This window comes from Oreochromis niloticus, linkage group LG16, assembly GCF_001858045.2.
Source record: "Oreochromis niloticus isolate F11D_XX linkage group LG16, O_niloticus_UMD_NMBU, whole genome shotgun sequence".
Classification (NCBI taxonomy): domain Eukaryota; kingdom Metazoa; phylum Chordata; class Actinopteri; order Cichliformes; family Cichlidae; genus Oreochromis; species Oreochromis niloticus.
In genome coordinates this window covers 26,011,648-26,034,242 of record NC_031987.2, presented here as the reverse complement: position 1 = coordinate 26,034,242, position 22,595 = coordinate 26,011,648, and the positions used below count along the sequence as shown (strand labels likewise).

The following is a 22,595-nucleotide window of genomic DNA, read 5'->3' as shown; positions in this document are numbered from 1 at the left end:
GTTTATCTTCCGGTGTGTCACTGACGTTTTTCACAATAAAACCTTTCATGTGGTTTAGCGATCTTAACGACGAAACTGTGCAAGGTGTGATAAACTGTAGTTGCAGCTGCAATAACATTTATTGCCATTATAAACCAGCTATTTATTGTAGCTTGCACAGCAGCACAGTAACCGGTTAAGCACCAATCTGAGATACTTCTGTTCTGTTTGGTCCTCTCTGACTTTGTTATTTGACGGTTTAATTAACTTTCCACAGATTCATTCATGCATCCGTTTTCTTCCTCTTTCGCAATTCTGGGTCTTTTAACTTTCAAGTTTAAAATTTAACAAGCAAAACACTCAACTATCTTGTGACTGATGCAGGTTTAACTGACACAACTTTCTTTTTGCCACCCTACTATTTCATTTGCTCAAAGATTATGTAACTAAAAATGTATTAAGTGTACACTTAAAACACACATTCTTGTACAACTGTTATAGGTTTTACTGCTTCTCCGAAACAGTTTCCCAGAGTTATATATTGTATATAACACATTATTGTGTTGGTTGATTTTAGCACAAAGCGTCATTTCCAAACATAATGGATACTGATTATTAGGGTAGTGGTAATTTAAAAAGTTCCCCCCCCCCATAGTTTGTAGTTTTACTATGAAAGTCAGAACCGGAAATGCTACATTTTACTATGAAGGAATCTTGATCACAATCTATGGTGAGTCAAGAACATATGTGAAGTTACTTGGACAAGCCAAGCACAAATTTCCGGTCCATGTCTGAGCTGCTTCATACAGGAAGTTGTTGCTCTATTAGTATTAGTGCTGCATGTTAAAATCCAAAAACATCACCTTAGATAGTTAGATATACGATTATTATTATTATTATTATCATTGTTATTATTATTAAATGCGACTGGAAATGTGGTTATAGCCTTCCACTCAATAGATTTTAGAAAGTTGTAGGTTTAGTGTTATGAGTATATTATGAGGTTCTAATAAACGACCTATAATTGCACTTTTGATCTAGGCAGCCCTGCAGCTGTTTCATGGAAAGTAAGTGGTTCGTGAAAAAAGTCATGCTGCTAGAGTTTTTCTTATCTGGCTTCTCTGAAGTTATTAGTGACCCAACTATTAATCTGGTTTTATTTCTAAAGTCCAGTTCAGTCATCAAGATTAGCTCTACTCATGTCCAAACTGGCTATTTATAGTAATCAATAACATTATACAAATACTACCATATCTGTGGCGTATAAAAAAAATACGTAACTAGTTTAAAGAAAGTCGCATTATGGGAAATAATGCGACTAATAATAAAGTATAGGTCACCCTGAGCCATACCGGTGTCTAAAAGTCGGGACAGCAGCTTTTGTCGACCTCACTGTGGCACCCCTTTAGTGAAGACATTTGTCACATTTTATAAACCTTTGGTAAAGGGAAATTGACATGTCATAATTTGCACCTTTTAACATAACAGTATTTGCTCTAAATATTTCAACACCGCCATTTAAAACTGCTTTGTTTGCTTTGTTTGCTTCAAAACGATTAACTCTTTCTTGTATGGCAGAAGTTGTAGTAGTATAGCCACACTTTGCAGAGGGACTCATTAGAAAACGTTTTGTTGATATTACTTTATTAGTTTTGCGTAGAAGACTTGAGATATTGTCATCGTATCGTTTTATATTTTAATAAAAGCGTATCTCTGTTTATTTAGCGTTCAGGCAGTCGACGCTTTTGTTGTGAAAATCCAAAAGCGGAAATCAACTAAGGACTTTTATTTTGTTCAAAGGAAGTGCTGTATGTGTGCAAGTGTAGGTGGCGTATCTGTTGTCAGCTGACTGGCACCGCCTCTGCCCGCCGTCACAACAGAGAGCTGCCTGCCTGACAGCTAGCTAGCAGCCGAGGCTCTGCTGTCGGACCCCCGTGTGTTATGTTTCTCGGAGCCAGGACCGTAGTCGGAGGTTTGTGCATCACCAGCTCATGGCGGCTGAAATTCAGCCTCAACCTCAGGCTCGGAAGCCTTGCCTCCTGAGCAAAATCGATGCTTTCCAAGAGGTGGTGAGCACAGCGGTGATAATTCCCAAAGAAGACGGGGTTATCAGCGTGTCTGAAGACAGGTAAGCTGCGCTCTGCAAGCTGGCTAAAGCACAAATTAACCTCCAGAAATAATATTCGACACAATAATGCCCCTTTTTCTGCTGCTCTTGATTGGACTCATTGAGTGGACCCCCACCCCCGTGTCATGTAACGTTTCCAAATATGTTGAAACAGTCCAAGGGTTCAATAACATTTTTACAAAAGTGTCAGCTGACACAGTCACACCATTACATGCTAGTTAACGGCTGTAAATCATACTCTTTTTGTGTTAGCTCCAAGCCAGTAACACGTAGTTTGGTTGCCCTAACGTTAGCTAGACATAACTAAAAAAAGAACCAGCGTAAACATTGGTGTTATTAGAGTGTTTCTCCCATATTATGGCACCAGGAGTTGCTATATATAACAGAATGTCTCAGCTTTGAGGCATTAAAGCTGCTGTAGTCTGTCCCCTTACTTACTCTTTGTTGCACATGCCTGGGGCTGTTTTGGGGTACCAAGAGTGTGCGTCTATCCCACTTAGATCTATGTGAAGGTGATGGTGAGCCTGTATATGCTGAGGCGGCATGTTCTGAAATGTCCTTGTAACTCAGTTATTGCACCAATTGCAAATTTAGTCCTATATGCCACCTAAGCTATATGATGCATATCCCTGATCCATGGCGACTTAGCCATCTAGGACTACAATAGGTATCTACTGGGGTGTTTAAGCAGGGGATATGCTCATTGAATTTGCTAGAACAAACCGCGTTTAAGTACTCACCGAAATGGAAAAGGAGGTGGTGAAATAGAAGTGTCATAAGTCTTTGTGCCATGTGGACTTGCGAGGGAAATGAGCCTTTCAGTGGATTCTGTGATTGAGTTTTAAGCACAGATGATTTTATTCCCATTACATTTCACACAGAAGTATATGTCACTCCTAAAGAGAACAGTGCAGAATAATTGCTGCAAATTGAAGTGTTGAGTGGTGTAGTAAAAAATTACAAGTACATCAGTGAGGTGACTGTCAGTCATCTGGGAGCTCGGGCTGTTGTTCAGTGTCACAGGAGAAAGTTTTTACCCGCATTCACCGCTGACAAAACATTAGAACCATTGTTTGTCTCATATCTGGGCTGTGCAGACTGTCAGGTGTAAAGACCTGAGCAAGTCTGATAAGATCCAGATTTTTGTGGTCAGATAACTAAGTTAGCACCTCTTCCTTGTGAGGGGGCTACTGACACTGGGCTGACAAGAGTCAAACCACAAACCAGTGACAGGATGTGCTAGAAGTCTGATATGCAGCAAGTGCAACATAGAGGAGTTAACGGATCTGGTGAGGTTTAAGCAGCACTTTAAGGATGGGTGGTCATGATATTTTGGGCATCATGAATGCATGTATCCTTTTGGGGGAAATGCCAGTACTTCCTCTGGTGGAACTGGCAGTTGGATCTGCCTGTGCCCCTCCAGAGTGTTGGAGAACAGGCTGATTTCCTTATCAGTGGTAGTGAAACCTACAAACACGTCACATATATTTCCGTTTTCTCAGAAATTCTGGCAAACTAGAGTTGATTACCTGCAGTGTTACGAAGTATACACCAAGAATGTAACTCACTTCAAATGCATTGAGGACTAATCTCTGTTGGTTTCATCCCACAGGACTATTCGGGTATGGTTGAAGAGAGACAGCGGTCAGTACTGGCCCAGCATCTACCACACAATGCCATGTAGGTATTCCTTCCTTTTTTTTTCTCTACTGGCACATTTTTTTTGCATAACAGTACTTATCAGTAAATTGTCAGTATGCTTAAAAAAGGCAATATTTATTTATGAATAAGCTGGTTGACTGGCTTGTTTAGTGTAATCAAAGAAATCATAAAAAGCACAAGAATGGCTCTTTTGTTAGCAGTTATTCAGCTGACACATTCTTCTGTGAAAGGCCCGTGTTCACTCCCGTTTCTGTACATGCTTCCGCTGTGAGTGTACTGACTCAACATGATGGACACAATGAATCACACACTCCTCCTTTCAGAGACACATGAAAATGTGGAGGTCACTCTGCTCTTTGATCAACCAGACTTGATGCTTAACATTTTTCAGATTATCAGTATCATTCTTGTTTCCACCGAGTCTCGATAAAACAGATTAGCTGTAAAATGCGTTACTGTAAAAAGCTACCTCTCTCTGGCTGCTGTCGTCGCCCTGAGGTGTCAGGCACAGCACTAATATATTGGTTATGCTTCGCGAGTAACAGCCTATCAACGCTTAACACACAAATGCACAGATGACCACATGTGCAGACTGGAGCGGCCTTGATGAGTGGGTGGAGCTGTGTTTCAAAGGTAAAAGCAGCAGGAAGTGTAAAGCTCTGACGCTGAAAAGTGAAGCCAACATGGAAGTGCTAAAAAAATAAAGAAAAAGAGAGACAGTTCCAACAGTGGCCACTTGAGGCGCTGTCCAAAACAGAATCAATCCCATTAGACTTCCATGTAAAAATGTTCAATACCAGCAGTGAAATTAATATTTTGACAGGCTGGTACAACAGATCGTTGTTGTTGTTTTTTAAAATAAATATCTTTATCTAATTAATTTTTTCATAACACTAGTCCTTTTCCAAAAATGTTGGGACACTGTAAAAAATATTAACAAAAACACAACGCATTGATTTTCAAATGTCATAAAGCCATATTTCATATAATAATAAAACATAAAAAAAACATACCAAATGTTTAAGCTGACAAAAATGTACCATTTTAAGAAAAATCGTCTGTTATTTTGAATTTGATGGCAGCAGCGCGTCTCAGAAAAGTTGAGACAGGACCACTGTGTAGCATCCCTTCTTCTTTAAACAACAGTCTGCCGTGGAGACTAACTGCTGGATCGTGGGCAGAGGAATCTTGGCAAATTCTTGTCTATTACAGGATTCTAGCTGTTAAGAAGCCTTGGGGTTTTTCCAGTATGCCCTAAAGGTTTTCATTTGGTGAAATGGCAGGTTGGCCAGTTCAGTACCCACACTCTTCTACTATGAAGCCATGCTGTTGTAATAGTTGCAGTATGCTGGGTAGGATTGTCTTGCTAAAATATGCAAGCCCTTCCCTGAAAAAGATGTCATCTTGATGGAAGCATATGTTGCTTTAAAACCTGTATATACAGGTTTTATATAGTTTTCAATTGCTGTATATAGTTTTCAGTATATTAGGCACTAATATACTTATGAGGCTGTGGATGTGGTGTCAGTGTTTTCCAAAAAGAATTTCAAATTTCAACTCATCTGACCACAAAACAGTTTTCCACTTTGCCTCACTTTATCCATTTTAAATGTATTTTGGCCCAGAGAAGACTGCAGTGTTTCTGTATCATATTCACATATGGCTTCGTCTTTGCACGACTGAGCTTTGACCTGCGTTAGTGGATGGCACGGTGATCTGTGTTCACAAGAGTGATTTGTGGAAGTGTTCCTGACCTCATGCAGTGATTTCCATGACAGAATTATGTCTGTTTTTAATGCAGTGCCGCCTGAGGGCCTGAAGATCAGAGGCATCCAGTATTGATTCTGGGCCATGTTCCTTGTTAGATTTCTCCACATTCACTAAATCTTTTAATGATTTTATGTACTGTTGAGAAACATTCTGAAATTAGTTAAAAATTTGCAATTTTTTAAAGACTGGTGAACCTCTGCTTATCTTTACTTCAGAGAAACTCCTTTTCTCAGTGACGCACTTGTTAGTGACCTGTTGCCAATTTACCTAATTAGTTACAAAATGTTCCTCCACCAAAACGTTCCCTTTTACACTTCTGGCCTTTTGTTTCCCCTGTTCCGACTTTTTTTTGTCACATTTTGCTGCCATCAATTCAAAATAAGCTAATACGTTTCATGAAATTATAAAAATGTATCAATTTAAACATTTGATGTTTAGTAATGTTCTATTGTGAATAAAATATGTGTTTATGAGATTTGCAGCTCATTGGATTATTTTTTATTTACATTTAAACAGCATCTCAGCATTATTGGAGATGGGTTTGTAGTTGTGTAGGTGTTGATTTTTTTTTCTTCTTCTAACTCCCCCCTTTTGTTGTGGCTTACAGTTAGTGAGTGGCTGCTTTGATTAATGGGTCTGCCAACATTGGCAGCTGTAGCCTCCAGCTGTAAGCTCAGCCTCACCTCTGCTAATCTGAGTTACTGAAGTGCATGTCTGTGGTGCCATTTGGAGCATTTTTAGTAGAATTATTGATAAATAACATCATGACAAAAAATGTTACAAGAGGTTTCGTTATTACCAGTTTTGGTGATTTTATTCATCTCTTACTTAGCACGAATTAGCAGGGTATCTGTTCCTATTTGTTCCGCCCATAGACCGTATATAACACATGGATATGCCTTATGGTGTATTTTACAAAACAGTTTTTATTTTGTATGACCCAAAATGAGTGACTGTGCCCATAAACTCATAATGAAAGTGTTTACAGAGATCAAGTCAGAAAGCAGTTTTCCCATAAACTTCTACAGGACTGAAGTCTTTTTGCAACCACAACTATCTCCATCTGGTGGCCTCCAGACAAAATGCAGGTTTTTAGGTGCTTCTTTATTGGCTTAATTTTTCTGACCCGAACGCTACATCCTTGTTTTATACTATCTGTTGTTGTTGAATGCGGTTTATGAACACAGCACCCTAACCATACTAGCTTTAGCTGATAATTTAGTAGTTTACCCTTCTGTCCAAACTTAATCATTTATGGCAAAATACAACATGGCAGTAGCCAAACCACTAATGTTTAGGCTTCAAAATACAGGGTACACAAATCAATGAGTGATAGTGCAATGGCTGTGACCATCTTTTATATACAGTCTGTGTTTAGTGGCTTTTGCCTAAGTTTTAAAAACCACTTATTACCTTATGATAGAGTTATTTGATAAAGCTATAAAAGTTTCCAAATTATATTAAAAAACAAACAGAACAAGAATAGAGCAGCTGTTGCTGTAATAGATCCTATTTATGTACATGTGGCATACAATAACAGCATTCTTTTCATTTTTATTACAAACAGTATTGCTTATTGATTGCTAATATTCGGTTTCTGTTCTGTGCATGACAGTGACGGTTGGTCCCTTTTTTTTTTTTCTTTAGTTGTGCAACTGAAGGAACTCTCATGCTGTGATCAGCAAGATCTGTCACTAACAATAGCAGTGCCAGAGGCTTCACTAGTTAAATATTTGTGGTTACCAACCCTGACATGAATTTTTACAAACTGCTCAGTAATCACTGCAAAGGAAAGTGACTATTGGCTATAGTGCAGGTAGAATAAACTGATTGCATCTATGCATCCTTATGTTGCTTTCCAACATTTCGATATTTCTAGTGCTTTCTGGAAACCTAAATTGGGTAATTTTGCAGGGACTTTGGTTGCACTTTCTTTCGTTTTTCTTTTTTTGGCTTTTAAAACTTTCAGCCAGCTCTTCCAGGAAATTGCAACAAACTGTTTTCCAAAGTAGTTAGACAGTCACCATAAAGTATCTACAATACATAAATTCTGGAATCATTTTCCCTGGGTTAAAACACACACTGGGGGTTTTAAATATTTAGATTTAAAATTGTAATTTCTCAGAAATTAAGCATATAAAACTGCTAACTTGTTCAGAGTGTACCCCTCCTGCAGGAAAGGCTCCAGCCCTTTCCAAACCCTGGGTTAGACAAGCAGTTAAGAATATGGATGGCTGGATAGACAGAACATAAAATAAACATTGTTTCACTTGTGCAAGACTCAAACTCGCAATGTTCTGCTTTTTATAATAAATAAACTGTTGCTTGATGTCTTGACAGTAGTATTGTCGTTCTTGACAATACAAAGATTCAGTTTTTCCTTTTTCTTTTTAATCTGATGCAGCTGGCATCTTGCATTTTATTCTGCTCTGTCATATTTAAATGTAAAAATTGCTGTTTTTGAAAACCGTATGAACGAGAATACAATTGTTTATTTCTTTTTAATTGTAATGCTGATGATGAGATGAGAAAAGAACATGGGAGATGAAAACCTCTGAAACTGGTGATTTGTATTTTGTGCAGCAACCATTGTTCAGCTCTGAATGTCGAAGTGTTGTTCATTTCAGAGAGAAGCCTATGGTAGTTTGAAAGCCTTTGAACACAATGAAAATGATTCAGTACAGCTCCAGAGTCTAGCTTAATAGCTTGAGGACATGATTTAACAATGTTCCTGGTGTAGATTGGATCAGACGGGAGATGCATATTAACAATTGATGAGGCCGAAATCAGACCTTATGAACCTCGTGCTGTATTCAAATAAAAAATAAGAAAAACCATGGCACAATAAGTGAAGCGTCCATTATTTGTGTTAGCTTAGATTCCCTACAGAGAGAGTTCTGTTCAGTGAAGTTTGCCAGCTCAGCTTTATAGACCGGAATGGTTTGGATTTTTAAAATGAGGTGGCAGCCGCTGAGGTTCACCTACACACTATACGCAGGAGGACTCTGAGGCAAGGGAATAGAGTTGATGACAGACTGTAATCTCACTGTTAGATGGCACAAGTTTCTCTCACATGTATCGATAGCTGCTGTAACCAGTGTCAGAATTTTTTCCAGTGTATTTGAGGGTTTGTTGGCTAACAGTGCTGAAGAAAGTCATCAGTTTTCTGTACCTTTAAGTTGCATCTCTTTTGCTCTGTCACATGACCCAGTCAGCTGAGAAAGGACTGTGAGATGCAGTTGATAGGCTAAAAAAAGCTTGTGATTTAACCTTGACACTTGCTACAATGTCAAACAAATGTCACCAATGTTAAGAAACAAGGCACAAGTATCCTTATGATTTTACTGATATCTTACAGATTGACTCACAAAAATCTGTTAGGTCAGTAATAATTGTAACCTTTGTTGTTGTGTGTCTTTGTGTCTCCAGCTTCAAGCTCCTGTATGTCCTTTAACCCTGAGACCAGGAGGCTATCTGTGGGGATGGACACTGGGAGTATCTGTGTAAGTCCAGCCAACATCCTGCTTCCCTTTTAAATGCAGACCTCTGGCTTTTTCACTCCTTCCTCTGTGACAAACTATTTCCTTTTTTTGCCGGTGGTGTTATAATCAAATGAATGGAGTAGTTGTATTTCTTTTGTTTTAGTGGAAATGTTAGTGCCCTAGTTCACAAACCTGATCTGCTTTGATTGTGTTTTGAAGTCATTTGTCCTCACCTGAAGCACGCTATCTAGCCACTCAGCCGAGATTTTTTTCTTTTTAAATGTGAATTCATCTCTTCCAGCAAATCATCATCATTATAGCAATTTTGTCCCCTCTGATCTTTCTTACGGTGGCAATGAATAGCTTTCGTTTGTGACAAACTGTGGCAAAGCTCTCCAGAGAATAAATCTCACTTCTCATTTTTATTTGCTGTTCTCACACAGTACCATACAATGCTATCTAACTGAACGAGTTCCTTCAGATCTACCTATTTGATTCATGCTCATCAGAGGAAGAATGCTTGTGATCTTGGTCACTTGATAATCCTTCCTATAGTGCCTCACGCAGCTCATAATGCAATTTATTAATAAGATTCTTTGTTTGTTTGTTCTTTGAGGGCAACACCTCTTTACCAGACTTTTCTTTTGGTCTACTCCTTACAGTTAAAGCTCCAACCCCCAAAAAGTAACCATTATGTTTTTATAAACACAAAAGTCTCTAGCAACACAGCAGTTTCTTTTCTGACCTTAAGCAGTGCAGGTCACTCTATGTTTAGATGTAGCATTATTTGCTGTCCACTTCTTGTTTTGTTGCTGACCTAAAATAAAGCCAGCACGTGATTTGAACTTTTCTTGGAGATTCATCTCAGAACAACCTCATAACTTACTGTAAGTTCCCGTAAGTGTTTTATTAAGGGTGTTGACCTCAGTGGAAACTTCAGAACAAGAACCTTCCTTGTATTTATTGATCTATGAGTCATTTGTCTTTACATTTTTGAGGAAGTAGTACTTATTTCTCACTTATACATGCTATGCAGTGCACATTTTGCAGAAATCCTCTGATGTGCAGAGAACTGTTTGAGTACTTGGCCAAATGTAATTTAAACACAGCAACATAGTTTTTTCCTGTGTTTACCAAGTTGCTGGAAACTTCAGTCGGTGACCAGTTATCTCCACTTCCTCTCTTTCAGGAGTTCGTTCTGTCAGAAGACTACAACAAGATGACCCCAGCACGCACCTACCAGGGTGAGACAGAAGGAGCAAGAATGCTGTTATATTGCCTGTTAAAGCCTGTTGGGGTTTGGCTGAAACTTGCATTCAGAAGGCAAAATGCCTTGTACCCATACTAATACCCAGAATAAACCTCCCCCACTGCCCCAGAAAAGACTGACAAGGGGCTTTTTTTCTCTATAAATAAATTATGATTTGCCCCATTTAAATAAAAAAAAAAAAAAAGTTGTTATTATTACAGTCGGTGTTAGAATGCCTTAAAAATATAACACTTTAAAAGTGATTTTTTTTTAAGCTTTATTTCTGCCATCGTTTATTATTACTTGTTATGTATTCTTACTTTTGCCAATTCTGGGCAGTTCAAAGTTAATAAAGTCCACTCACATCCTTGTACTTTAGGCTTTGTAGCCTGAGGAGTATTTGCTCTCTGGCTGTGTTCATAATTCATGCCTCTCTGTGGAGCATAACTCACTAAGTGTGGACCAGAGCACCAGTGATCAATCTCTATATGCATCCTCCACAGATTCCACTATACTGCATGCTTTTTATTTTGTAGGTGTCCAAAACAACCCTTAGAAGATTTATTTATTTGTTTTATGGATATAGAGAAATATTTATAGTTGACCTTTATGATATGTTTCTCTGATCGTATGTGAAGATGTGTCTTTGTGTCACATGTGGCTAAGTGTATTGTGCAACTGTACAAATGTATAAAAATACGTCTTCATCAGTGTCAAGCACAAACTTCCTCTTCATTTGTCTGCTTTCTTTGACGATGGCAGTAGTGCTTGATCGTCTTCTTTCATGATGACCATGATTTGTTGTAGACTACTCTCATTTTAATTAATTCATTTTTGTTTATGTGCGTAGCTCATCAGGGCAGGGTGACAGTGGTGCTGTTTGTGCTGGAGATGGAGTGGCTGCTGAGCACGGGGCAGGACAAAAACTTCACCTGGCACTGCTCAGAGAGCGGCCAGCAGCTGGGGACATATCGCACCTCAGCCTGGGTCTCAGGACTACAGTATCCTTTAACACCCAGCTTTGTCTTTAGAGTGGATCGAGTGGGAAGTGACGAGCCAGCTTTGATTCTTTAGCCTTTGTCTTTTTATTTTGATGACATCGTCTATTTTAAGGTCAGTGCAACATAAGACAGGGCAATTGAAATTAGCCTCCAGTTAGTTTCTACTAATGGGAAGGGCTAACAATAGGCATCAGTCATGCTGTTGTCAAGGAAACGGTCTGAGTAGGTTTCTGTAATGGCCACATGAAAGGCTGTGTGAGTGCTCAGCAGCGGCACTGATCCATACCAATGAGCCTGCTATTAGGTCATCAGACTGCTGGTATCCTCTTAGCATCAACATGCTAACCTGTCTACATAACATGGCAAGAGGAGATTCAGAGCAGCGGCAGCAGCGGCGTTTATTTGTTCAGGGATTTTAGACATAATGAAAAAGGAACAGTGTGGAAAATGAAAAGTCTAAATTTAAAAGTTTTGCTGTTTTTTGTTTGGGTTGTTTCAAAAGTTGTTGTTCAAATGGCCGTCATAGTGCATGAAGCCTTTTAACCAAATCTGCACTTATTTGAACTAAAGCAAGCCTTTTGATACTGTGCAGGTGGCTGAAGGCTTTGTTGTTTGGAAACAACAAAGAAAAAGTGCCCTCATGCTGTTTACCATTAGTTATACGTGTTTTTGCTGTAGGTCTGATAAATATAAAGTAACAAAAAAGAGGCATCTTATCTTGCTCCCAGTTTTATTTTCAGCGTAGCCTAAAAAAGGAGATGTGAAGAAAAGTGGGCCAATACGTCTCCACAACCACACAAGAGAGACTGATAAAGTCAAACAGAAAACAGTTAGTGCTGCTAAAAGTGGTTCAGTTTTTCATACACTGCTTCTAAATGTTGTTCTTAGTTGATATTAAATACATAATGACGATGTAATATGACATGTATTGTTCACCTGAGGTTGTGTTTGCCTAATTTTAGGACTTGCTGAGGAACAGATTTTTTTATGCTAAACTTTAGAACTGACAGTGTTTTCTTTTTACCATTAAAGTACAAAAGCCATCATTAAACAAAAATGGTGCTACGCTGAAAACAGACCTAAGAGCAGCAAAAGAAATTCTAATGTTTCATGTAGAGGATCTACTCTACTCAACAAACTTTGAAAATATGGTTAATAGTCAAGTGTGCAATGATTCTTCAGATGCACAATTTGTACTTTAGTTTTTCCTTTTAGGGTAATGAATAAGAATATGACTTGATCACTTTATTATGATTTGATCGTTTCCTAGAATCAGATTATTTTGATGTGTTTCCTGTTCACTCTTTACCAGCGTGTAACTGTTTCATTTCTCACCAGCTTAGCATACTTTAAACAGGCGTTAACCACCGCAGCTCAATGTGGCTAACCGGCTGTAGCAACATTAAGGCTGAAAAATGGTTAAACAGACAGTCGGGGGAGTTTTAAAAACTGCTACAGCCCTTTTAATGTTTAATAAAGATTTTATTGGTTTTCTGCGGCGTTGGGAAGGACAGACAAGCCAGCGGTGTAGATCTGTTGTAATATCCTTTCACTTTAAAATAATCTTTTCTGTGCTTACTGGGAGTTATGCACAATGTGAAATCTCAGATTTCCAGAAAGAAAAGGACAAATCAGTGGAAGTGGATTGGATCTTTAGGTTATTGTTTCCACTGTTGGGTTTCCTCATCTTCTTTGTAGGCCGACGTAATGATTTGGTTCAGTCGTGACTTAATCGGGTCAGACGAGGGCTTTGAAGGAAGCCGGTGAAACAGCTGAGAGTCCTCCGCTGACAGTCGCTGTGGTGCTGCCTCTGCGTGCTTTCATTCAAAGCTTTCATGTAGTAGTTTACACAGAGTTGGCTCTGGATTTTTGTGAGCAGTGAAATTTACAGCTCTGTTGTGAATCTGTTTGGTCTGTGTGACAGGATCTGAATGAGTGCATGTTTAGCAGGAAAGCTTGACCTTAATTTTGACCCAGGTTCGACGTGGAGACAAGACACGCCTTCGTAGGGGATCAGTCTGGTCAGGTGACCATCCTGAAGCTGGAGCAGGACAGCTGCAGCCTGGTCACCACCTTCAAAGGACACACTGGTACCCACACACAAGCACCAACTGTTCAAACTAAAGCACAAATGATTAATTAATCAGTCAGCTGATCAGGTTTCTGATACTGTCACTGTTAGTTTGGCTTTTTGAGTGTTAACAGATGACAAGGAGCCGAGGGGGATTTTTGTTAACATTTACCAGTATTAAATAAATAATTCAATAATTTATTGATAAAATATTCAGCTGATTGATCAAGACTGAAAATAATTGTTGGTGGCAATCTTAGCATAGTAATGAAGCTCTGAACTCTTGCCGGCTCTGCCTGCGCCACAACATTGTTAAATATTTATTCCAATTTTGTCTGTACAAATTGTCTCTCAGCTATGTTTCGGATCATTTTCGCTCAGTTTTCTGCTTTCAATACGCTCCCGACTCTGAATATTAGTTTATGAGAAAAAGCCAGCATCTTTTGCTTGTGTGGTTTTCTTATTTCTTCACTGATCTGAGAGAGAGAGGAGCTTCTACAGAATGTGGATCACAGCAGCAGATATTTTCAATATTTGGTGATTACTTTCTGATCTGTAAACTTTAAACCAAACCCACTTTAAAACAATTATGTAGCAGTTGAGTAACAGCTTTTCTTTGTATGATAATTAAATCTTTATTTTAGAATTCAGTTGTATTTTGGGGAGCATTCTCATAAATGTGTGTTCACACAGCAGCTGCAGTAAGTTCACACAGTATCCTCGTTTGTCTTCGCCTGTTGTCCTCCAGCAGGTTGCAGATTTATTGACGCAGCTCAGCATTGATTTTTACAGAGTTGTGCATCCCCGGTGGTTTTAAATGTTCGAGAAAGTCTTTGGAACTTGTCATGATGCAGTCTGCTTCAACAGAGAAGGCAAAAGAAAAATGTGTTTTTACCATTTAATAATAAAGAGACATCCAAATGAGTTTAAAGACGAGAGGTCCAACAACAGTGACTTCAAGCCAGTGAAAGGATTTTTGAACCTTTAGTTGGTTTTTATTAAATGTCAGTAAAGCTGTGCCAGCTCCCAGTGAACCCTGCAGGATAATGTGGCGTAGCTGACAGAGGCACTTTTGTCTGTGTTGTAAATTTGTCAGGTAATGTGACGGCGCTGTGTTGGGACCCGGTCACAAGGGTGTTGTTCTCCGGAAGCTCGGACCACTCCATCATCATGTGGGACATCGGCGGACGCAAAGGCACCGCTATCGAACTGCAAGGACACAAGTAAGGATCTCCATTAGCCGATAAATTTTACATATACTCAGCTGTTTTGTATTGATGGAAATGTAATTGTGTGTTTTCTGTCATGTTTACTCAGTTTATAAATTATGCCTAGTAACGTTTCATTGCACTCACTTCAAGCTTGAAGGACTAGTTCAAATGTAATGTTATGAAGTTAACATGAAGGCTGCAGGAGAGCAAACTTCAATAAACAGAGAAAAACAGTGTTCTGATTTCATAAGGGGACGATAAACAGACTCTGGAATCTTACACTTTTTTTGAGCAAAGACATTTATTGACTCCTAAAAGTTAAAAGCTGCTAAATAAATGTTTTTCTTCTTGGAGCATTTTATAAAAATGTGCTTTGACTTCAAAAACAACCTTTTCACCCACTGAAAAGCTTTGAGGACCAACTCAGTGTAGCTGCTACCTTGTATTTTAACTTGTTGTTTCTTGAAGTTTAATGCAAAGCACTTTTGGTTATGTCAGCATACCGGGACACCCACTTCACTGCTGTGCTCTCCCCACAGTGACAAAGTTCAGGGCCTGTGTTACGCCTCACACACCCGGCAGCTCATCTCCTGCAGCTCAGATGGAAGCATCGTCATCTGGAACATGGATGTAACACGGCAAGAGGTGAGAGAGAGCAGACTGAAGCAGCGTGACGTCAGCGCACAAACACAAGCTTGTGCTTGATGTGTGAACTGCAACAGCTTGTGAACAAAATATGGAAATGTCATGTGTGCTGTGTAATGGCATGCTTTTTTCCCTTGGTGCTTTCCTGCATGTTTTACAGGGAAGCACATTCTGTGATGCAGATCGGCTCAGAGGATAAACTGCTGATGTTTGTTCTCTCAGATCCTTTGGGGGGGAAAAGTTCTCTTTAGAGCTCCAATTAAGGTCACCTGATTAGCAGAGTTTTCTTTGATTTTCTGTCGTTCAGATGCTCACACAGTCTAGATTCGGCGTCTCCCTCTTTGCTCTGCTAGTCTCCAGGCTTTAATTGCTTCTATATTCAATCAGAGCCACTTTCACTCTGCCTCGCTGTTCTGTTGTGCCACAGTCTCTGTAATTTGCTCCAAATTTTCATCTTTAAAATAACAGCTTGGCTAAGTCGTTCACCGGAGCCTTGGCAGTTGTGCTGGGGTCTTTAGTTTTCTTTGCAGAGTCTTTGAAATCTCTGACTTCCTACCTCTGCCAGGCTTGTTCTGACTGTGGCTCTCTTTACATTTCTTGATAATACTTCTCACTCCAGTTATTGAAACACTGTGATAACTTTGTATATACATGGGGGGGGGGGGGTTGTGTTTATGTTACGTTCAGTTAAAGCACATCATTGTACAGCAGCGGTTCGTGCAGTGGCTCAGTAAAAAGCTCAGTTTTCTTATTGACCCTGGTAATTTGTTTTTTTCTTAAATAATTAGAAAGAAATTATGCTTTATAAAGAAAACTAGTACATTTAGAAATGTTATCTTGCTCTGTTTAAAAAAAAAAAAAAAAAAGAAAGAAAGAAAAAAAAAAAGAAGCAATTTTGCGAAAACCTTCAAAGAATGTTTCATAGGGGTGGCTAATAGTGTAGTCCTCAACTGTGTGTATATATGTAGTTTTACACAGACTAAGGTTAGGGGGAAGTGTTTTTGTTCTGGAAAAATAACAGTATCCTGATTCCTGATGTCATGTTGTCAGAGTGAATTTGGCAGATTTATTTCTGTTGTACAGCAAAACATATAAACATCTCCATCCCTCCCTGACTATAATTTATCGTTTTACACTTTTATTTACGTAGGAACGGAAATAACTGGGATCTACTGAATAAACACGACATTTAAACTAGGCTAAACCATCTTCTGACCCTTAATTTGTAGAAAAAGCTTCAGTCTCTCTTGGGTCAGCAATATAAGAAAAGATAATTCATTTTAAACATTTCTCCAGTGTTTATATTGGAAATCAATCGAGTTTTGAAATGTGTGTTTCCACAGACCCCAGAATGGCTGGACAGCGACTCCTGTCAGAAGTGTGAGCAGCCTTTCTTCTGGAACTTCAAACAGATGTGGGACAGTAAGAAGATCGGCCTACGGCAGGTACTGCGCACACGCCCGTTAGCCGAGCACCTTGTTTTATTTCCACTCTTCTATAAAAACACAAGTTATTATATATCAAATATATCATAACTAACACCGCGTCAGCTTCTCTGCTGCAGCAGATTCAGTGATGTGTAGCTCAGCCACTCTCTAAACTTATTCCAAATGGCTTTCTAACAAACGAGTCTCTATAACTCTTCACTTCTGCCACGCTAATGGCAAGCAAACATCCTGTGGCTGTTTTATTGCCTCAATTTCAGAAACTGCTTTATGTTGTGGTTACTCGTTCCAAGTGTGTGTGTGTGCGTGCGAATCACAGTTCAAAGATACAGTAATAGGCGTTTTTTTGACTGCACAGCAGTCTTTTGAAACATTGTGTAGCGGGACCCAAACACAAAGCGCTGTAATGTTGGTGTTTCTATTTCACTGCACTGGAGGGGGGAAAAAACACAAAGAGTTTTGACTGTACACAAAAATGTTCCAGCATTACTGAGGAATGTGTATAGAGTGCTTTAAGCTGTATGCAGCTGATGAAATAAAACTTCAGTGTCAAAACAAGAAAATTTACCAGGTTGGTGGTCTCGCATTTTTAATGCTAGCTTCTATGTGAATGCAGATACAGATGTTATAATAAAAAGAGAAGTCGAGAACATTTTACCTTAAGTTTCAACACGTGTGTGGACTCTTGGAAATGAGTTGAATTGGTCTGATTTAAGCCGGTTTCAGACGTTGGATGGTTAACATTGCTGGTTTGATTCTGTTATTTGGACACGGGTCAGTGTTATGTTAACGTTCCTCAAAGTCTCACTCAGACTTACAGCTGTGATGAAGTGTGTGTGCTGCAGCTGTCTGCAGACCTCACACAGTCTCCTAGAGAGAGAGAGAGATTGTCTGCTGGATAGGAATTATAAAAATGCATCACAACCAGTATCTTCTTGTAGCTTTCGAAACACAAAGTTCAAAACTTGGCCTTGACTTGGCGTATAAATTTGCTAAACATTTCATTGTAAGACAAAACAAAAAAAACCAGACACATCTCCATTTCTTTGATGAGAAATAAGATGTTAAATGAAAGCTGACATGTTCATATCCTCCTGTGCGCTCAGCACCACTGCAGGAAGTGCGGCCAGGCAGTGTGCGGCAAATGTTCGTCCAAACGCTCCACCATCCCCCTCATGGGGTTCGAGTTCGAGGTGCGCGTGTGTGACAGCTGCCACGAGTCCATCAGTGACGAGGAGTGAGTAACAATCAGCTTCTGTTGTTGTCATATACTGAGCCTTTGTAGCTTTCCCAGTGATTCGCACACTATAACCGCTGGCGCTGCCTTTGTGTCTTGCAGTCGAGCACCCACAGCCACCTTCCACGACAGCAAGCACAGCATTGTTTACATGCACTACGAGCCCACCACTGGAAATCTGCTCACCTCTGGCACTGACAAGGTTATCAAGGTCTGGAAAAGTACAAGGAGTGTCTGTTGTGTTTGAGAGTCTCAGATAAGGCGTGCGGCACAGACAGGAACACTTAGCGAGGTGTTCGGATCATTCAGACATGAGGGTTATGTTTTCAGCTGTTTTGGGGCTCTATAATAGCTCTTAATGTAATATGTGCTTGTTTATGCAAAAATCAATGCTATAATTGCTCTTTTAGGGGGGACTGCCCCAGTGTCCCAGGTGGTAGTCAAGTCTTAAACAAAACTAGAGCTTGAAGTTTCAGTGATTTATATATTTATTTATTTTTAAGGAAATCCAGAGCATGTGAAAGCCTATAAAACACTGCAGGTAGCTGGAAACTGTGCTACACTGTGGCTTTCAGTCTAACAATCATTAATAAACCTTACATTAGGATGTGTTGCGTATTTAGATTAAATGCTTGGAGAATCCAAAGTCACTCAGAGGGAACACATTTGTTTTGGGCCTCTCGGGCAGCTCTGACAGACAAAGTTGGAGACTGGCTGGTGAAGAGTGGGCTGGAGAATATTTGCTGCTTAAGAGTCAGACCCCTCTTACAGGGAGCTACTAAAGTAGTGACTACTGAGCTTTCACACTGTGTTTGGCTGGTGAACAGGTAGTTCTTTGCACTATGCACTAATGTAATTTTCCCTTTAGTAAAATAATACTTGAAAAAGACTGCAAAGCCTTTATGTGGAGATATAACACCTGTGCAAACATTGCTTTTAAGAATTAAATTGTCTATTTTTATATATGAATAGCAGAGTAACTGTAATCACAACTGAGTTATTCTGCAGTACTCGATGCATTGCACGAATATAATCTAAAATAGCAGAAATCAGGTTTTCTCCATTCTGGTCTCCGTTTTAATAACGTGTCAGTTCAGTTAACTAATTTGCTTTCTGCCCTTTTGTCATTTATTTGTTGAGCTCCACCGTGGAGAGTCATTAAGTAGCCACTCTGGAAAGTCAAATATGTGGAGGAGTCGATTTAGAGTGCCCGCATGTTCCTTCATAAAAACATTTATATTTGGCCCCAGTGTGTCAGTAATCATATTGTAAAACAAAGTGAAAATGTACGTCACAGTATTTCTTATTTGACCCACCCTGTTGACTGTATAACTGCCTCCCTGCTAATTACCAGTTCTAGCTACTGGGTCAAACATTGTTCTCCTATTTTTAAAAAATTAATGTGTTAATTTAGTCAAAAATGTTTCCACACTTAAATTACTGTCTTTTAAAAATTGCATTAGTTAAAGTCGACAAATGACATAGAGTACCTGATTCACATCCAACAATCAGATTATGATTTGTTCCAGCATGATAGTGTTGCACATGTCTGAGCTATAGAAACACAGCTTTAACTGTTTCCGTTTAAGTGGACTGATGGTTACTTGTGTTTTGTCTGCAGCTTTGGGACATGACTCCTGTGGTGTCCTGAGATCTGTGGATAACAAGCAGTCAGCAGAAATCTCTGTTTGACAAACTGTCGAGGTGCCAGTACCACTGGGAAGAGAAACAGGGTGAGAGCTCCAGCAGGATCGATGTCATCTGGATAAAATTTAGCGTTTTTTTTAACGTGTAGCGCGGTGGCTGTTGAACATTTACAGCGAGGACACTGCAGGCCAGTGAAGCCTGAGAACCGTACAGGCTTTGTTTGACACAAGGTTACAGAGAGTTGCTGGTGGATTGCGGCTCTCTCTCTGCATATATGTGTCTGTACAGTGTGCGAAAGGTTGAGGCATTTCCCTTTGTAAGTTATCGACACACCTCATTTGCTTAATTTCCATGCATTCCTTTCCAGTTTCAAACTGGAAATTCATGAAACAGTCTTATGAAACCTGCTTGCACTGCGGGAACTTGTCAAACCCAGACTTCACTTTCTGTACATGTGAAACACCTTGTTAAACAGACTGGCAAAATCAAACGTGCATTCCTACTGAACTGGCTGCAGATCCTTAACAAAACAGGAGCTTATCATTTTCATTTGCACCAGCAGCTGTTCAGACCTGCACGTGTTGTTTTTTACCTTCTGCAGACAGAGAATTTAAAAGTGACGCTCCTTTTATTGTATTCCATTTAACATTAGGAACCTGCCACCTGTTATAGTGACAACCTAAACTGTCACACTGACCTGTTTAACACCAAATGTCTTCTTTTTGGCATAACATACTGACATAACCCTCAGACACTAGGCTTTGTTGTCTATATATACAGACTGAAAATACAAAAAAATGTTTGTAGTTGAAATAGCAGCAAAGCGTGAGCCTCCAAACTGCCCAGTTCTCTCACAAACTTACTTTCTTTTATCTTTTTTTTTAGGTTTTCCCCAACTATTTCATTTATTTTATCGTTTTAGTATAATTATCAATGCAGAACGGCACTCACATGTGTCCTAAGAGCAGAAAATACAATATGTTCATAGTAAGCACTGAACATTTGGGTGTTTTACAGATTTAAAAATAGAACCTAAAATAAAAATAGCCTCGAGCAGTAAAAATAAAAAAAACGGGTGTCACTTGAAGATGTTCTTGTCCTTGTCTGTAAATGCTGCGCGTGAGCATGTCATTAATGTCTGCAGGTGTGCTGTTTCTCAGGTGCTTCACATCACTCACACTGTGTGCGCTTGTCATACAAATCAGGTTTTTTTTTTTTGTTGTTGTTTTTTCCGTCTGGTCTGACCTGACAGTATCATCTGAGGGAGACTTCTTCTTAGGCTGCAACACCTGATATCAACCACTAGAGGGAAGAAGTAGCATAAAGCGCAGCTTTAGTTCACATTTATGCTAAAACGGTTGTGGATGGAAACAACTTTAAAAAAAAAAACCCTGCATAAACTACATTACCTACATTAGGAGCTTTATGTCTTCTGTACTCACTGTAATGCTGGTGTGCAAACACATGGAGGCCTCTAGAAACCACAGATGTTGATGCACCCAGTCCACTGAGTGTTAAAAGACTGGATATCATGCAGACCTCGTGGCGTTTTCATACTGGTCTGGTAAAAAACTCCAGGCAAATGGATGCTCTTTGGTTTGCAACCTCACCGTGCTTCTGTATCATGTCAGAACAAGCAATTTTGTAATATATTGACAGTATGAGCAAGAAATCCAAAGTTTATAAGGTTAGGAAGTTTTCAAGGATACTGATGATACTGCAGACTCTTGTTGTTGTAGTGTAAGCACACACAGTGTTTATCTAAACCCACTGATGTGCAGAGCGCACCTTTCAGATTGTGTAATCTAGCATGAAGCCAGTTGACATTTTGTACTTCCTGTCCTTTACAGCAGTGGAACTGTTTTCTGAGATTATTTATTATTGTAAGTGTGGTTTAAACGTTTTTGACATTCAAAAGCACATATCATCAAGCTCGTCAGTGGCAGCATACACATGTACCAGAATAGAAAGTAAGCTAACGAACACGGTTTGCATTGATTTGTTCCCATTGTTACTGTTTTTAAAAGTCTCGATACTGACTGACTTTACTGTCGATGCACTGGAATCAACAAGCAAAAATATCTCAAGTTCATGCTGTGAAGACTAAGTATGTCTTTAGTTATCATTACACTTGTGCTTTAATGATCTGCTCAGCCGATAACTATTCTTAATGTTCGTACAGTTCAAGCCCAGTGGAGTATTTTCCAAAGATGAGATTTTCTGCAACTATAGAACGATGGAAAACTGTACATCACTTTACAGCCACAAATAAAAGTATAGCAGCTGTTTACTCGTGAATGTGAAACTTTGGGTACTAAGACTTTAAAGGTCCCTACCAGTGTTTTAGCTCCGTTATAGAAATGGTGTTATTTCAAATGCATGGCAAGCTCATTTATTCACTTTGTACTGAATCTAATGTAATGTGGTGCCTGCGTGGAACAGGAGTACAAAAGAATCCAAAGAACTGCAACAAAGCAGCTTTTTTCTTTGCTGACATCATGTGAAATGCACGTGGAAATGATAATTGCAGTCTGGGTTTTCACAATGATGTGAAAACCCAGACTGCACAGGAGATGCACATCTTTCTAGATACTAATACAGGATTTCTGCATTCAAAATGAATGGATGCAATAAATCCGTCTTTGGCCAGTGGTTTGTGTTTCTGTCCCAGGAAAGAAAACAATTGTTGTTGTGTCCTTCAATGTAATTGTGTGTATAAATTACATATTAAAAGAGGAGGTATTCACCTGCTCAACTATATTTGACTTCAGTGTTTGTTTATTGGATTGCAGCTGTGATTTTGGGGCTCTTGCTGCAGTGTTGAGTTCTTTGACTGCAAACTGAAACCGGCAGATATTCGACGACTTTAACTGGAGTCTTCATTTCAGCAGCTTCATCGGACTTTGCTCAGCAACACAGACTTTCTCCTTTTTCCCGAGTATTGCAACACATAACACGTGCAAAAGGAGATGATCCATCCAGGAAGAAAAGTCTTTAAAAATTACATTTGAAAGTAGCCATAATACACCAGAAACAAAGGTGCACACAACCCTTTATGAATAAACTGC

The 22,595-nt window shown here is 39.3% G+C and overlaps 1 protein-coding gene across 2 annotated transcripts; it reads left to right on the top strand.

The window, feature by feature from the left end:
* Positions 1-1,798: 1,798 nt before the first annotated feature.
* wdfy2 (WD repeat and FYVE domain containing 2) lies at positions 1,799-22,287 on the top strand. 2 transcript variants are annotated; one of them, XM_003454905.5, is made up of 12 exons: positions 1,971-2,107; positions 3,720-3,787; positions 8,969-9,042; positions 10,211-10,265; positions 11,121-11,271; positions 13,249-13,361; positions 14,439-14,565; positions 15,093-15,198; positions 16,542-16,643; positions 17,750-17,880; positions 17,983-18,091; positions 19,502-22,287. In XM_003454905.5, exons 1-12 carry the CDS (start codon positions 1,971-1,973, stop codon positions 19,529-19,531), a joined length of 1,203 nt encoding a protein of 400 aa, XP_003454953.1. In that variant the 3' UTR covers positions 19,532-22,287. The 2 variants fall into 2 exon arrangements, with proteins under 2 accessions (XP_019208503.1, XP_003454953.1); XM_019352958.2 differs by lacking the exons at positions 17,750-17,880; positions 17,983-18,091 and having other exon boundaries at positions 1,799-2,107.
* Positions 22,288-22,595: the final 308 nt, after the last annotated feature.

Coding starts and splice junctions, on each gene's coding strand:
- wdfy2 (XM_003454905.5), top strand. CDS start 1,971: ATGGCGGCTGAAATTCAGCCTCAACCTCAGGCTCGGAAGCCTTGCCTC. Junction 2,108..3,719: donor ATCAGCGTGTCTGAAGACAG/GTAAGCTGCGCT, acceptor TTCATCCCACAG/GACTATTCGGGTATGGTTGA. Junction 14,566..15,092: donor ATCGAACTGCAAGGACACAA/GTAAGGATCTCC, acceptor CTCTCCCCACAG/TGACAAAGTTCAGGGCCTGT.